Source organism: Maylandia zebra, linkage group LG3, assembly GCF_041146795.1.
Source record: "Maylandia zebra isolate NMK-2024a linkage group LG3, Mzebra_GT3a, whole genome shotgun sequence".
Classification (NCBI taxonomy): Eukaryota; Metazoa; Chordata; class Actinopteri; order Cichliformes; family Cichlidae; genus Maylandia; species Maylandia zebra.
In genome coordinates this window covers 10,949,927-10,965,773 of record NC_135169.1, presented here as the reverse complement: position 1 = coordinate 10,965,773, position 15,847 = coordinate 10,949,927, and the positions used below count along the sequence as shown (strand labels likewise).

At 44.5% G+C, this 15,847-nt stretch overlaps 1 protein-coding gene across 1 annotated transcript in view; it reads left to right on the top strand.

The window, feature by feature from the left end:
* LOC143416660 (uncharacterized) overlaps nt 1–15,847 on the top strand; it is a 28,123-nt gene that overhangs the window by 98 nt on the left and 12,178 nt on the right. Inside the window, exons 2-4 of the mRNA XM_076882109.1 lie at nt 84–291; nt 1,885–2,045; nt 10,796–10,880. Coding sequence (XP_076738224.1) covers nt 84–291; nt 1,885–2,045; nt 10,796–10,880 — 454 coding nt within the window. The remainder of the gene's footprint in view (nt 1–83; nt 292–1,884; nt 2,046–10,795; nt 10,881–15,847) is intronic.

Sequence of the window (15,847 nt, the reverse complement as noted above, 5' to 3'; positions counted from 1 at the left end):
AGCACAACAAAGGCTGCACTTCCTCAGGAAGCAATGTCAAGCCCCAAAGCCTGCTAATTAATTTCTACTGCTCCACCATCGAGAGCCTTCTGACCTCCTGCTGCACACTCTGCTTCAACTGCTGCACTGTGGAGGACAAGAGGAAACTGCAGGTGAGGGCAGCAGAGCGGGCAATCGGCACCTCACTGACCCCCCACACAGACATCTGTACTGGCAGACTTCAGCAGGAAGCCAGCATCATCATCAAGGAGCCCTCGCACCCTGGACACTCACTTTCCCACCTTCCCTCTGGTAAACTCTACAGGTCCAACAGGTCAAAGACAAACAGTTAACACTCATGGACACTTGCACTATATTTATTTATAACTAGTATTCATTACAGTAGAATTCGTACCTCTATTTATAGAACTGTATTCTTCTACAGCAGCAACCAGCATTCCTACAGCTTACTCAATGTGCAATCCCACCAATCACACAGCACCTTATACTGAACTGATCCTCGTCTTTACACTGTACCTGCACATATATCTATAGATTTGTTTCTGTACGTGCAGATCCTTTTGTTTAGATATGTCATTTATTGTGCGTTACACACATTCCCTGTGTAGGTACCTCTGAAACTTGTTCTTGTTCTTATTTATCTTCTTCTATTATCCTAAGAATCTGAATGTAAACAGATACAAGCTGCCAATGGAGAGATGCCAAACTACTCATTGTTCTGGTAACAGTGACAATAAAGATCTTCTATCTTATCCTGATAGAATTTCTATGAATTTCTGTCAAACTGTGGACTCACGGGACGAGTCTTCAGATGACGTCTCCTGCTCATCGCAAGAACTCGAGCAACTAACCATAAACGTTCATCCTCTCTGTGTCTGACTTTAGCCTTCAAAATCACTTCATTTCATTTTCTTCTTTTCTTCTTAACATAGAAAATTCCATTATGAACATCTGGGTGCATATGAATATACTTCACTTTATGAAGCATCACTCAACCCATGCAGTTCATCTTCAGTTAGATTCACCATCAGCTCATTTTCACATGAACATCCACATCATGTCTTTTTGATTCAAATACACAGGAAAACTTTCTTCCCAGTAAAAATATATTCAGTATAATTTATTTGATTTCCATGTTAATGTTAGATTAGTTGCTCCTCCATCCTTTCCACACAGACTCCCAGTGTGGGGCCTACAGAGTTATTAACAGATTTTCTTATTCGTTGCTTTGGTTAAACTTGTACCTGATTGTGTTCTAAACAGTTTCAGTCAGTTAAGCAGGATTAACTATCAGCACAATCACATATGAATTATGACTCTGTTGTTAACTCTTAATATCCTGTCTTTTATCAGGATGGAGTTCTGGCACATTTCTTATCTTCCAACATTCCTGCAGCCACACACACACTAATCTCTCAAGGGCAAAGCTGAGGCACATCTACACACAACATCTACACATTTAAGTCATGTCAATTATCCTCATTCAACATATTCATTAAACTTCTGATTCAGAATGAAGATGATTTACTAATAGCACTTCATATCATTGTAAACACAACAGCCTAAATGTTGATACCTTTCTATTTCTCTCAGAGCCAATAAGAGGTGAGGGGGGGGGGGGGGGGGGGGGGGGGGGGGGGGGGCTTCTGCCTCTCTCTGTCCCACCTCTCTCAACAAGGGTCATTAAATCCATCCGACTTTCATCATTCAATAAAAAACATATTTATGCTGACTATGTGATGCAATGCAAGAAAAGTAGAGGTGAATGGATGATAATACAACACAATAATAAAATGTTATATAATAACTGCACCTGTCACAGGCGCAGAGCAGCTGAACTAGAACGGCAGTCGTACATTTATTTACCAAACCCCACGTGTACAGGGCAGGATGTGCAATGGTCCAGGGGGAAAGGGACAAAGTCCAACACATGCTCCGCTCACTCGCTCCTCTCGTATTTGTTTTCAGCACACTCACTCCACGCCACCAGGGAAACAGATCGGGGTCACGGACGAGTGCGAGAACCTGAGCACAAGAGAACTGCGGTGAGTATAAACAGAGTCATCACACAACAAACAGGGTTTATCGGGCTGTGCTGACGAGAGTAAGTCCACGACCCAGCGAAGAAGCCTTCTGAGCCTCAGCTTAAATTGCCCAGGAGTCCAGGTCATCAGGTAGATTCACGGCAGGTGCGTGGGCCAAGGGCGGAGCCCAGCTGAGCTCCGCCCAGGCAGACAGGTGAGAGACAGGAGAGGGAGACATATAACCATAGTATGCTAACAGCAAATTCTTTTGTCAGGTTTAAAGTGAGATCCTGCTTTAAGGGCAGCTTCATCTGCTGGTGATGACAGATGTTTCTAGTATCTAAGGCTTGGTCAACATTACAGGGACTTACTTGCAGAGACCCACAAACTTGGTGCTTTTATGATTGATGCAGATGCTCTAAGCTACTATTAACTAATAAGAACCACGGGGTCAGGTGTCACTACAAGAACTTATCAGCCACCAACTTGTATATATAACTTTCCTCACACTTGTAAAACTCTGTAAGTAGAACTCAATGGGGCAGAGTGAGCTGAGCACAGGCCCACTCTGTGACACTCAGAGCTCTGTGGATATCATCTGCAGGTGCACATACTGGGAGTATTGGACACAGTGCATGTACAGCCAGCTTGCAGCCACTTTAGGAGAATGTTTAGAGTAGACTGAGCCACACTGACTTTGAGCAGTCATTGTGCTGCTGCATGGCTGATGGCACTGTCCCTGCAGCTGTCAGGGACAACAAGAACCACTCAGCTACCTCAGCCAAGCCAAGACTGTGCTGATGTTGTGCCCTGAGACCAAGACACTAACCCAGGATGGTGATATGATGGTGTGAGAGTGGGTGGATGAGCCCATCCCACCTTAAATATAGAAATATCTGTAATGCAACACATGTTTTATGCATTTAGTTTACTGTAACTTTCATTTGTTTTTCCTTCAGCCTGCTAATCTTGGAGCTGTGTGCAGCTTCTTATTACCAGGTGACAACATGTAACAGTCTGTAGATGTGATGACACTATGGAGCGGGATCTCCTGTCTAGTGCTGCACAGAAAGCTGATGTCACTGCAGCTGCTAATATGTGCTGCAGCCAAGCCTACATGAGAGGGCTGTGCTGTGGAACAGGGTGGTGCAGGTGGTGTTATCTACATTTGAACATTAGACAACAGTCACATGAAGACACTTGATGTTGTTAGCTAACACTGACTGAGACTGAAATGGTTTTAACACTGGTTTCATGTTCAGATAGATTTGACATGCTGGTAAATGTCACATATTTCTGATATATGTATAATACATGATCATGCTCTGTTACCCACATTCATATTTGACTGTTACTGTATCATATTCAGTCCTCGTCTTACACTCAGGTGTTCGTCGCAGTCACAGACGTGTCTGTAGTTGTTGTTGTCAGCCACGTGTGTGTGTGTGTGTGTGTGTGTGTGTGTGTGTGTGTGTGACTTTTCCTGCTACCTTTCATTACATAATTACCAACAAGAACAAACTGTTGATTACCACCAAAGAACAGCTCACTTCCAGATGTCAGCTGCCAAAAGATTTTGTAAAATGTTTATTATCAACTTATTTCTTATTTTTCAACCTAAATATCACCTGCTTTAAAGCAGCCTGGTTGTCTAGCAGTACTAGTTTCTGTCACTAGATGGCAGTGTAGGCTTTGGTATGTGTTTGATCACTTTGTGTTTGTCTGTTTCTGGTGTGATCACAGCTGAGACGTGTTTGGTTCTGTGGGCCTTTCAGTTTCATCTAAAACCTCCTGAAAGTCTGAATAATCGTCTCCTTCGTTGAGATCAGACAAAAGCACTAACTAACAATAACGACTAGTGCCTCAGTTACCAGAAATTACAGTCAGAGATGAGTATTTATGAAACCTCAGAGAAATCAAATTCATAACATTTATAGAACCAGAATTATACTGTATGTTAATCATCTGAAACATTATTATTATCTAAATACTTCATTAATCATTTTCTAAGTAATAAACCTATAATTTACAACCATAACAGCTCCTAAATAACTGCTCTGTCTGTGATGTCATACTTTAGACATATAAAACTGCTGTCACTGATGATGTTCTGAACTTATTGATCCAGATCGTTTAAATCTGTCTTAATGTAACCGGCGTGTTCCTACGTTGTGTCTGACAATGAAAGGTCAAAGAAACAAAGAGCTCCAAGTCATTAACTTGCTCGCTGCAGCTCCCACAACCAAATGCAAACAGTAGGGAAGAAGGTTAGCTCCACCCACCACAACTTCCAAGCTAGCAAGAATGATCTATTCATGCTAGCATAGACTGTGCCTGTAACACATCTGTGGCACACACGTACTACACATTTACAGCATCTAGCAAAGACACAATGATGACAATAATTGAACTAAAAACACAATCAGAAACATCAGGGTGGCTAAATATACATTATATGTGTGTTGTACAGTGTTGGGAAAGAAATGACACCGACCTCTCCCACAGGGGAATTGTAGAAAAGGGGAGGGGCCAAAGGGGTACCCCAAAATTCACAGGGTTGCACCAAAGAAGAAGAATGAGGAGGGGCTCCAACTGATAATAAACATAAGTGCAGACTTGGAGGTCCTGAAAGTCAGGTATAACAGGAACAGTTTGGGTCTGGTTCCATTAATAAACTACATACTAATGCTCACTATTGTGTAGTTATTATAAGGTGCGACTAAATCCTCCCTCTGGATGGGAAGAGTCCATGTGTCAGTAGTCAGACACCTGGCTTGGGTTTCTGCAGCTAATTTGTCACCTGTGAGGACTCTGAGACAAACCCACAGCATGCAGGACATTTCTACATCTGTGGGTGTGTCCTCAGTTTCCCAGCATGCCTTGGCTGTGCTCATGGAAGTGAATGAGGGGGAAAGATCTGCCCTGCTGCCCTGTCAGTACTCGGATTTCATACCTGGTGATCTCAGAGGACAAAAGCAGCGTTACAGCGGCGCACCTCGATGAGAGCTGATGCTCTCAACACTTCAGACCTCCGCCTGTCTCTGAGAAAACCAACAATGGCTGTCAGCAGCAACTACACCTGCTCCACCAGTGCTGGGAGAGAAGAGCTGAGACTGACAGCTCTTTGTACAGGTCAGTACTGCAGAGGTCAGAGGTCATTTAAAAACATCTTTGAGCTAAAATCCATGGAAGTCACAGAGGAAAGAAGAGACACTGCAGAGAGGATCCAGAATATTTGATGTTTTCTGATGACAGTTAAAGTTTCCAGCTATCACAAAGTGTCACAGCGCAGCCTTCATGTCCTTTCAGTTCTCCATCATTAATGATGACTGTCCGTTATAAATCATGTTGGCTAGTTTTCTAACTCAGTCCATGTCTCCAAAGCAAACTTCTGTGCCACACTTTCTGTGCTGAGTCTTCAGGGATTCTTTTCACTTGGTGCTGAACTAACTTTAATGAATTGGGGCTCCAAAGAAACCCAGCCCTCCCTAAACAAGGCTAACAAGCAATGCAACAACTCTGTGGGCACTCTGTAGTGTAGCTATTAATCACAATCAGCTTTACTGACCACAGATATGCACACGTGACACCTTCATGACAGACACTTACTATATGCACAGCATATGCATGAGGACTGACTATAAATATCTATAGAGCCACTTCCTCTTTCTGCTGCTGGTACAGACCTGTCCTTCCATCATGGCTGCTCTATTTGCTCCTCCTCTTCCTCTGGTTTCTGCTGTCTGAGGTTTTCACTAAGTACACCGTCAGTTGTGGCTGATGTCTGTGGTCTCGTCCTGAACAGTGGTTCTGCTGACACTCGCTGGTCCTCTGACTCGTTCCTTCCTCGTGTCAGTGCTTTCAGTCTTCTCCTTTGGCGAGCTCATCATCCCAGCTGGGTATCTGATCAGGGCGGCAAGGCGCAGGTGTTGATTGGCCACAGTCAGATCCACCTACAAGCATCTTTGAGGGAAACATCCTGGTGACAAAAGAAGTTGAGCTGAAAGTCACTGTAGAGTGTAGCTAGCATACAGCTAAAGCTAAGTCATTTCAAAGAGTTCTATTCAATTCTAGTTCTCAGTCACGTCTGAGCAACAACAGGAAGTGCTGTGGACTTTTGGAGGAAACAGAAAGTTCATGTTGATGTCACAGCTCATTGCTCGCCCAGATCTTTGCACATCTGTAGAACTTTGCTGCAGAATGCAAAGCACACGTGGCTACAGGAAGAGTTTTAGCTCCAACTTTGTTGGTTGGGAGCTGAACATGAGAAATCCTCAACACCAAGACTGATCACAAACACACAAACTGTACGTGTCTCATTACAACACAACGTGACCAAACAACTATGTTAATAAGGTGAAAGCTGGTCTGAAGTCATTAGTGACATCACCTCCTCTGTCTCCACCCCGGCCTGCAGGCCTTCACCTCCTCATTTATTGGATTCATTTGTCGGATCCACTTTTGCTCTGCGTGTTTTTAGTGTTTTTGTCACTTTTATTGAACCACTCTGACTCTCTACTGACCTACGATCGTGAAACTCTGTTAAATATTCGGACTAGCCTGTGCCTCAATTTTATCTTTATTTGTTATATCTTTGCAGGTGGTCTCCTCATTACAGGAGCTCACTCTGCAGGTGGGGGAAGAGATATAGGAGAGGTGGAGAATGAACTCAACCTGGGTGTCTATTGTCTTGTGTAGTCTGGGAGATGATTGGATGATGGGGTGGGTGTAGTTTTCTCTGGGGTGGAGTTGGGTGGGCTGCCCCGGACTCTGTGGGGCTGGGCGGTGCTGCTGCTGCGGGCCCCGGTCCGGATGGGCCTGGGCCCCCTTGCCCTGGTGGGTTCCAGAGTGTGGGGGTGCCTACTGGGGTCAGAGGGGGAGCTGGCCCCAAGCAGCCCCTCCCTTTCTTCCCTCCCCATCCTCAGCTGCCTCTCTCGACCACACCCACCCACACACGCAGGGCTTTGGGTGCAGGTATGTCACCAGGGTGCAGGGGAGGCACTCCCCCTCTGTCCTCTTCTGGCCGCCTGTGCCTCAATTTTATTCTGCAACCTAGACATCCACATTACTCACACTCTTCCATAACACATACATATAGGGCCTTGGGGGTGGGCACGTTTTACAGCATCCAGAGGATGGTCGGTGTACTTCAACCCACCTCTGGCGCTGGTGCCCTACCCTCAATTTTAAATGCATTTAGACACTGAGGGTTTTCGGGAGGAGCCGTGCTGCTCTCTGAGAGGAAGCTAGTACCATGCTCTCCTGATTTTAAATGCACTTTAGAACAGTACACAGCAACACTACATATGAGCGGGCATAGGGAGGTTTGAGGTCTTCACTCACCCCGGTTCTGTTAGCCGTCAGGGCTGGGGGGCTGGGAGGAGGTGCTGGTCGTCAGACTGGGGTCTGGGATGCGGGGCCTCCCCGCTACTGCAGATAAGGAGGTGGTCCGCTTGCCTCCACCCCAGAGAGAAGGGTTACATCTCCTGGGTCTAGGTGCGGCTTGCCCCTCTGAGGGCGGGGGTACCTGGACCTGGGATATAGAGTATGTTTGGGGAGTGCGACTGTCTGTGCAGTGTCTATTTGTGTCTGTCTACACGTTGGGTGAGTGCCGAGTATTTGGTTGTGCATATGGGGTGGGAATGCACGTCTGTGTCCACGTGTGCCTGTTTGTCTGTGTCTATATGTCAGGTTGGGTCTTAGACTCAACCTCTCTGGGTACATCTCAGGCCCTCTAAAGTACGGAGGCCTATCTCCCCTCACCACACTCCCTGCCGGTGGCTGATGCCCTCAGACGTTGGTGTGTTGGTGGTCCTTGTCGTCTGGGGCTGGGCTCTCATGTATGTACTGGCTCACTCCTGGTGGCTGATTGGCGGGGCCCGGCTGGGCTCCTTCCGGGGGGTGGGATGCCTTTAGGCCTCTGGGCCTGAAGCTCGGTCCTCTCTGGCACAGCTGGCTGCTGGCAGAGCCCGCGGGCACGCCACTGCAACCCCCTCTGGCCTCTGCTCCGTAGCTGCGGGGTGACCTCTCCTTTGGGGCTCTACTCAGCTCTTCCCAGGAGGGTGGCACGGTTCCCCCCCTTTGGTGGTCCTCCTCGGGTCCTTGTACTCTGGGGCCTCTGTATATCTGGGGCCTGGATCTCCTCCATACCTGCTTCATACCCTGGGGGACGGGGCTATGGCTCCCCACACTCCCTAGCAGATCGTTACATGGAGAAACCTTTGGAATGCAAGCATGCTGATCCACACAGGTATGCACACAGGTGTACACACGGGTGTTCACAGACGCGGCTACAGCTTTCTTGGCTGCTGCCTCAAAGCACATTGTGCGCTGTCTATCTTGCGTGTTGCACAATATCGTTTATTATTTAGTATCTACTGATATCTACTGCTAGCTAGTTTATTGTGATGGTGCTGTTTTTTTTATTATGTTGCTCTTTGTTGTTTGCTTTCTCTTCTGTTTTTTTTCTCCATACAGGTGATCCAGGTGTTTTGTTTTTTATGTTTGTTTGTTTTTTCTTTCTTCCCCCCTTCTCACCGTCTCTTCTCCCCTTTGGTTTTCTTTCTCTCCCTCTCTTTCTTTCATTCTCTCTCCCTGTCCTATCCCCCAGTCATGTCTGTCCCATTTGTAGCAACCGAAAATAAAATAAATTCATAATTATAATAAAGGTCAATCAAATGGACCAATATGGCAAGGCCATGATGATCCACTTGGTAAAATAAATCCGCTTGGCATCTTTCTTGGCCTTAAGACAACAATTCTGATGGCTATAGATCCAAACGGGACACACAAAAAATAAAATAAATAAATAAATAAAATATTCGGACTAGCGCTGATGGACAGGACTTTTTTCCACCTCTGCTACTATCTGGAGTCTTGCATCACCTGGATTACAGCCCGACCCCATCTCATAAGAAGAAGCGCTTTAAACGTGGGAGAAAACGCAGCGGGCTGTTAATTAAACTGAAATCATATTTAGCTTTTTCATCTGGCACAGACAGAACAGGTTCCAATGCACTCTAGCAGAAATCCGACCTCTGCACCGGCGTTTCGTCTCACGTCGCTTCCTGGAACTTATTGGCACCTGGCTGGTACCTGTGGTCGGCTCGGCTGATCCAGCGTCCCTGCCTTCTCTCACCTCGTCTTCGCTGCGGTGGATCCGCGGAATCTGTGGCCACTGAAACCGGTTCCCTGGATGGCTGTCACCGGTCTGATGGACCAGGATGGCTCTTGTTAACGCTCGGTCGTTAGCAAATAAAACGTTCATATTGAAGGGGATAAATAAATAAATAAAACGTTCACACACACACACACACACATATACGAATCCACATCCCAATGTAATGAACAAATGCACCCACCGATGTATATAAATAAAGACCAGGGCAGTGGCAGGGCGCGAGTCTCGGAACCCTCACTTCCGTGCGAGTGTTTCTGTCACCGCCCTTGCAGCAAGTAAAAACTGTGTTTCTCCTCTCTGATTCGAAGCTGAAGAAGTGTCTTAGAATACATCTCTTTCTCTTTATATCTGGGACTCTCCACCATTGACCCTTGGAACTGAAGAAGCTTCTCGGATGAGAGGTGAAACGTCTTCAAGCAACTTAAAGAAGTCCAGACGCTTTTCTTTCCAAGCTCCTTAGACTACTCTCTCTATTGTACACCCTGGGGCTGCCCTCCCCCAGGCTTGTACTTGTGGCTTCCTATCCTGGGGTGGGGGTTGGCTGTTCTCCTGCCCTGCACCCCAGCCCTTTGTTCATATTCCAAGACTATTTTTCTATATGTATTCTTACCCCCTAGCAACCGCCATTTTATAATGTTGCAAGCAATCACAAACTCTACAGTCTCTCTAAATCCAATGTATACCAAGCAATCTATGATTCTAAACACTGGGGAAGAATGCCTCAGACTCCCAGACCATCAGCACCGGCTCCCCTCAGGGCTGTGTTCTTTCTCCTCTGCTCTTCTCCCTGTACACCAACTGCTGCACCTCCACCCACCAGTCTGTCAAGCTAATTAAATTTGCAGATGACACCACCGTTATCTGATGCATCTTGGACGGGGATAAGTCAGTCCTACACGATGACCCCCCCCATCATCCTGACTGACACCCTCATTACCACTGTGGACTCATTCCACTTCCTCGGTACCACCATCACCCAGGACCTCAAGTGGGAGCCCACCATTACCTCTGTCATAAAGAAGGCCCAGCAGAGGATGTACTTCCTGAGACAGCTGAAGAAATTCAACCTGCCAACAACCAAAACCCTATATACAGAAAAATAAAAACACAAAAGTACATGAACCCTGGGTCCCTAAGCCCAGGCCATGACAGTTTCCAGATTTTTTAAAGTTTCTTCTGAATAAAAATCCCTTCATAGAGATGATTTAAACAGTTTTATTTACAATGAACACGTGTTGACCTGATTTACTGTCAGTTAACAATCATTGGCAGACTACAAGGAAAACAACGAGTAACTGTATTGAAGTCATAAAGATTACATTAGTCACTGATTTACTAGAATTACTTATGCCCTCAGTTATCATAGGATTACTGAATCGTACGATACAGTGACCTCCCCTTTGTACTGTGTAATATAAAAGTCAGTCAGGTTTGGAGATGACACAGATACTGTTGAGTTTTCACTGACAGAATGGAGATCATGGTGTTTTTCTCGCTGTTGCTTCTGGTCTGCTCTGTTTCCACAAATCAGACAGAGGCAGATAATGAAATTCTTGACCAGCAGATTTCAAACCAACAACCCTGTCCACAGGACATCCATGCTGTGCTCAGAGAGCTGACTGCATCAGTGGCTGAACAGAAAGTGAGGATCACATTTCTGGAAAATGAGAATCAAGGTACAGTATCATGTCACGTAGTGAGAGAAATAACAGCATTAGGAAACCTTCATATAATACACTGTTGTATTACAGAGATATCAATGTCACTAAATATTCAGAATGACAGAAATGAGGAAAGACAATCATTCATGATTCTGCGTTTTCTTTTGAAATTGAATAATTTTCAAAACTATTTCTTTTCAGAGAAATTAATAATCCAATCCAGAGTTCAATTTCAATTTCAATTTTCAATTTTATTTATATAGCTCCAAATCACAACAAAAGTCGCCTCAAGGCGCTTCATAGATACAGAGAAAAACCCAACAATCATATGACCCCCTATGAGCAGCACTTTGGCGACAGTGGGAAGGAAAAACTCCCTTTTAACAGGAAGAAACCTCCGGCAGAACCAGGCTCAGGGAGGGGCGGGGCCATCTGCTGTGATTGGTTGGGGTGAGAGAAGGAAGACAGGATAAAGACATGAGACATGCTGTGGAAGAGAGACAGAGGTTAATAACAGATATGATTCAATGCAGAGAGGTCTGTTAATACATAGTGAGTGAGAAAGGTGACTGGAAAGGAAAAACTCAATGCATCATGGGAATCCCCCGGCAGCCTATGTCTATTGCAGCATAATTAAGGGAGGATTCAGGGTCACCTGGTCCAGCCCTAACTATATGTTTTAGCAAAAAGGAAAGTTTTAAGCCTAATCTTAAAAGTAGAGATAGTGTCTGTCTCCTGAATCCAAACTGGAAGCTGGTTCCACAGAAGAGGGGCCTGAAAACTGAAGGCTCTGCCTCCCATTCTACTTTTAAATACTCTAGGAACAACAAGTAGGCCTGCAGAGCGAGAGCGAAGTGCTCTAATAGGGTGATATGGTACTACAAGGTCATTAAGATAAGATGGGCCAAAACAGGAGAAATCTGCTCTCTCTTTCTAGTCCCTGTCAGGACTCTTGCTGCAGCATTTTGGATCAGCTGAAGGCTTTTCAGGGAGTTTTTAGGACTTCCTGATAATAATGAATTACAGTTGGGACCAGGAAGCAGAGCTGCAGTCTTACACGCCTCTCTGCAGCTTCTCTCCTCCTGCTACCCCCCCCCCCCAAAAAAAACCCCCACCTCCATAGAGACTGTGTAAGCTCCCAAACAGACAAAAAACAAACTACAAACCAGCAATAAACAACTTAAACAGAAAAAATCACAAAGAAAGAACAATACAGTATCTGTCACGGTTCGGGTCAGTGGCCGTGTGAGGAGTGGAAAGGAGTACTTATTTAGACGTGAGGGTGATTTATTAACAATACCAAACATAAAGTGGCAAATGGCAAAACAGAACTAAGGATGAACTAAACTGGGAGAAACTACACCAAGGATTAGCAAACCTGAACATGAAGGGAGAACAGCAGGGAGAGCACGCAGGGGATTTCACAGAGTATAAACACAGATGATTCATTTAACGAGGAACGACGAGGAACAGAGGCAAACACACACTATAAGTACACAGAGAGACACTGGTAAATCACACACAGGTGGGAGACACAGCTGGACCTGATTAACCTGACGAGACAGGGGAACACTAACACCAGGGACCAATAGAGGGAGCACAAACCCAGAACCCAGTATCTAAAATCCCAAAACACAAACCATCCCAAACAGCCCATGAATAATAATGAGAATAATAACAAAATCACTAAGTCATGGACGCAGGACCATGACAGTATCCACATCTGAACCAAAGAGTAAAACAGTGAAATGTGGATTATTAAATATTAGGTCTCTCTCCTCCAAGTCTCTGTTAGTACATGACTTATTAATTGATCAACAAATTGATTTACTCTGCCTTACAGAAACCTGGTTGCAGCAGGATGATTATGTTAGTTTAAATGAATCAACACCCCCGAGCCATTCTAACTACCAGAAATCTCGAAGCACAGGCCGAGGGGGAGGTGTGGCAGCAATTTTTCACACCAGCCTATTAATTAATGAAAGACCAAGACAGACTTTTAATTCATTTGAAAGCCTGATGCTTAACATTGTCCACCCCAGCTGTGAAACTCAGAAACCAGTCTTACTTGTTATCATCTATCGTCCACCTGGGCCTTACACAGAGTTTCTGTCTGATTTCTCAGACTTTATATCTAATTTAGTTCTGAGCTCAGATAAAATAATTATTGTGGGTGATTTTAACATCCATGTAGATGCTAAAAATGACAGCCTCAACATGGCATTTAATCTGTTATTAGACTCAATTGGTTTCTCTCAAAATGTAAAAGAACCCACCCACCACTTTAATCACACTCTAGATCTTGTTTTAACATATGGCATCGAACCTGAACATTTAACAGTGTTTCCTGAAAACCCTCTCCTGTCTGATCATTTCCTGATAACATTTACATTTACAATAATTGATTACACAGCGGTGAAGAGTAGACTTTATCAAAGTAGATGTCTTTCTGAAAGCCAGAACATCTTACTATTCATCACTGATTGAAGAAAATAAGAACAACCCCAGGTTTCTCTTCAGCACTGTAGCCAGGCTGACAAAAAGTCAGAGCTCTACTGAGCCAACCATCCCTTTAACGTTAACTAGTAATGACTTCATCAACTTCTTCACAAATATCCAAAAGTTAATTTTGTTCATCTGGACGTAGCGTTTTTTGGGGGAACCGTTTCGACACTCATCCAAGTGACTTCTTCAGTCTCAGCTGACTGCAGGTTTCCCCAAATCTTATAAACAGTACATTTGCATAATGACTGAAACCAGCCCACTGAAGGAACAATGGGCTGTGAGGTCAGTTACTTGATCATAATTATGCAAATTCTCATGACCATTGACCAAAACCCACTGATCAAAGACCACTGATCAATGGCCATGAGTCCTATTCACAGACAGTTGGGGAATGGCTGCAATCACAGCATTGTAAGATGGCGACAGATGTACCCTTAGGCCCCTCCTCAATTCAGAGATGGTCTTTCCCTTTTCACGTAAATGGCCTCCTTGACTCCGCGCTCAAACCAGCGTTCTCTCCTGTCCAGGATGTGTACATCCTCATCCTTGAAAGAGTGTCCATTGGCCCGTAGGTGTAAATGGACTGCAGAGTCCTGGCCTGACGAGGTAGTTCTTCTGTGTTGTGCCATCCGCTTTGCTAGAAGTTGTTTGTTTCCCCGATGTATAAATGCTGCCAATCCTCCTGCACTTAACAGTGTATACTATGTTACTCTGTTTGTGTCGGGGGACCCGATCCTTGGCAATTTTTGGCACAGCATGTTTTGGGGTTTAAAAGCCACAGAGACCTGGTGTTTAGAAAAAATGTGTCTCAACTGTTCCGATACTCTTGACACATATGGGATCACTACAGGTTTTCGCTTAGGCAGCAGTTGTCCTTCTCTCTTGGATTGGCTGGAGCATTCTTTAGGTGCCTTTCCAGCTTTGACAAAAGTCCAGCTGGGATAATCGCATTTACTCAGGACCTTCTTGATGTGCTGTTCTTCTGCCTCCCTGGCCGCTGTGTCAGTGGGGATGGTGTTCGCTCTGTGTTGTAGCGTCCTGATGACACCCAGTTTGTGCTCCAGTGGATGATGAGAGTCAAACCTTAAATACTGATTATTAATTAATGCCATTAATTAATGCTTCAATCTTAAATATGAACAACCTATCTCTAACAATCGGCTATGTACCACAGGCCTTCAAGCTGGCTGTAGTTAAACCTTTACTTAAAAAGCCCTCCCTAGACCCAGCAGTCTTAGCTAATTATAGGCCAATCTCCAACCTTCCTTTCATATCAAACATCCTTGAAAGAGTAGTTGTCAAACAGCTAACAGATCATCTGCAGAGGTTTATTTGAAGAGTTTCAGTCAGGTTTCAGAGCTCATCACAGCACAGAAACAGCTTTAGTGAAGGTTACAAATGATCTTCTTATGGCCTCTGACAGTGGACTCATCTCTGTGCTTGTCCTGCTAGACCTCAGTGCAGCGTTCGATACTGTTGACCATAATATCCTATTAGAGCGATTAGAACATGCTGTAGGTATTACAGGTACTGCACTGCAGTGGTTTGTATCATATCTATCTAATAGACTCCAGTTTGTGCATGTAAATGGAGAGTCCTCTTCACACACTGAGGTTAATTATGGAGTTCAGCAGGGTTCAGTGCTAGGACCAATTCTGTTTACATTATACATGCTTCCCTTAGGCAGAATCATTAGAAGACATAGCATACATTTTCACTGCTATGTAGATGACACCCAGCTCTATCTGTGCATGAAGCCAGATAACACACACCAATTAGTTAAACTGCAGGAATGTCTTAAAGACATTGTTAAAATCTCCCAATTCTTTTAATCTTTGGGCTGAAGGAAGGACAATACTCAGTGTATAAATGCTCAATCAACAATTATTTTATTCCATACAATTCAACACTATATGAGCATAAACCATCCGGATGGGGAGACATGCATGAAGAGGGTCACAGCAAATCTCAAAATGGTGGAGGGTTACTCAGCCTCTTATAGCCTCTAGTGGCCTCCACTTAGTCGTAAAAACCTAAACATTCACATTCTTTATCTCTTACGGTGCCTAGGTGACGGCCTTGGCTCCCTGTGTTTCTGTAAAGGTAGGGGTATGGAATGTGGTCTGTCTCTTCTACAACAAGGCCCTCTGCACCCAACATTCTCTTCATGATTAAGCAGTATGAAATGTCATGAAACAGTGTAACACATTCACAGCAGATCAATGGTACAGGATAATTCACACCTATCTAACAATAATAATTGTCTAATTATCTATAATCTAATAATTGTTACATTCTTTTAACTCAGAAGTATTATGGAAACTAAACTACATACACATCACACAATCTAGACTAAGGGAGCAGTATCATAATTTAAATACTTTGATTACAGATATAAGGTAATATATGATAGCATAATAATCTCACAACATAAAGACCTGGATGGCCGCTAACTTTCTGCTCCTCAATTCAGATCA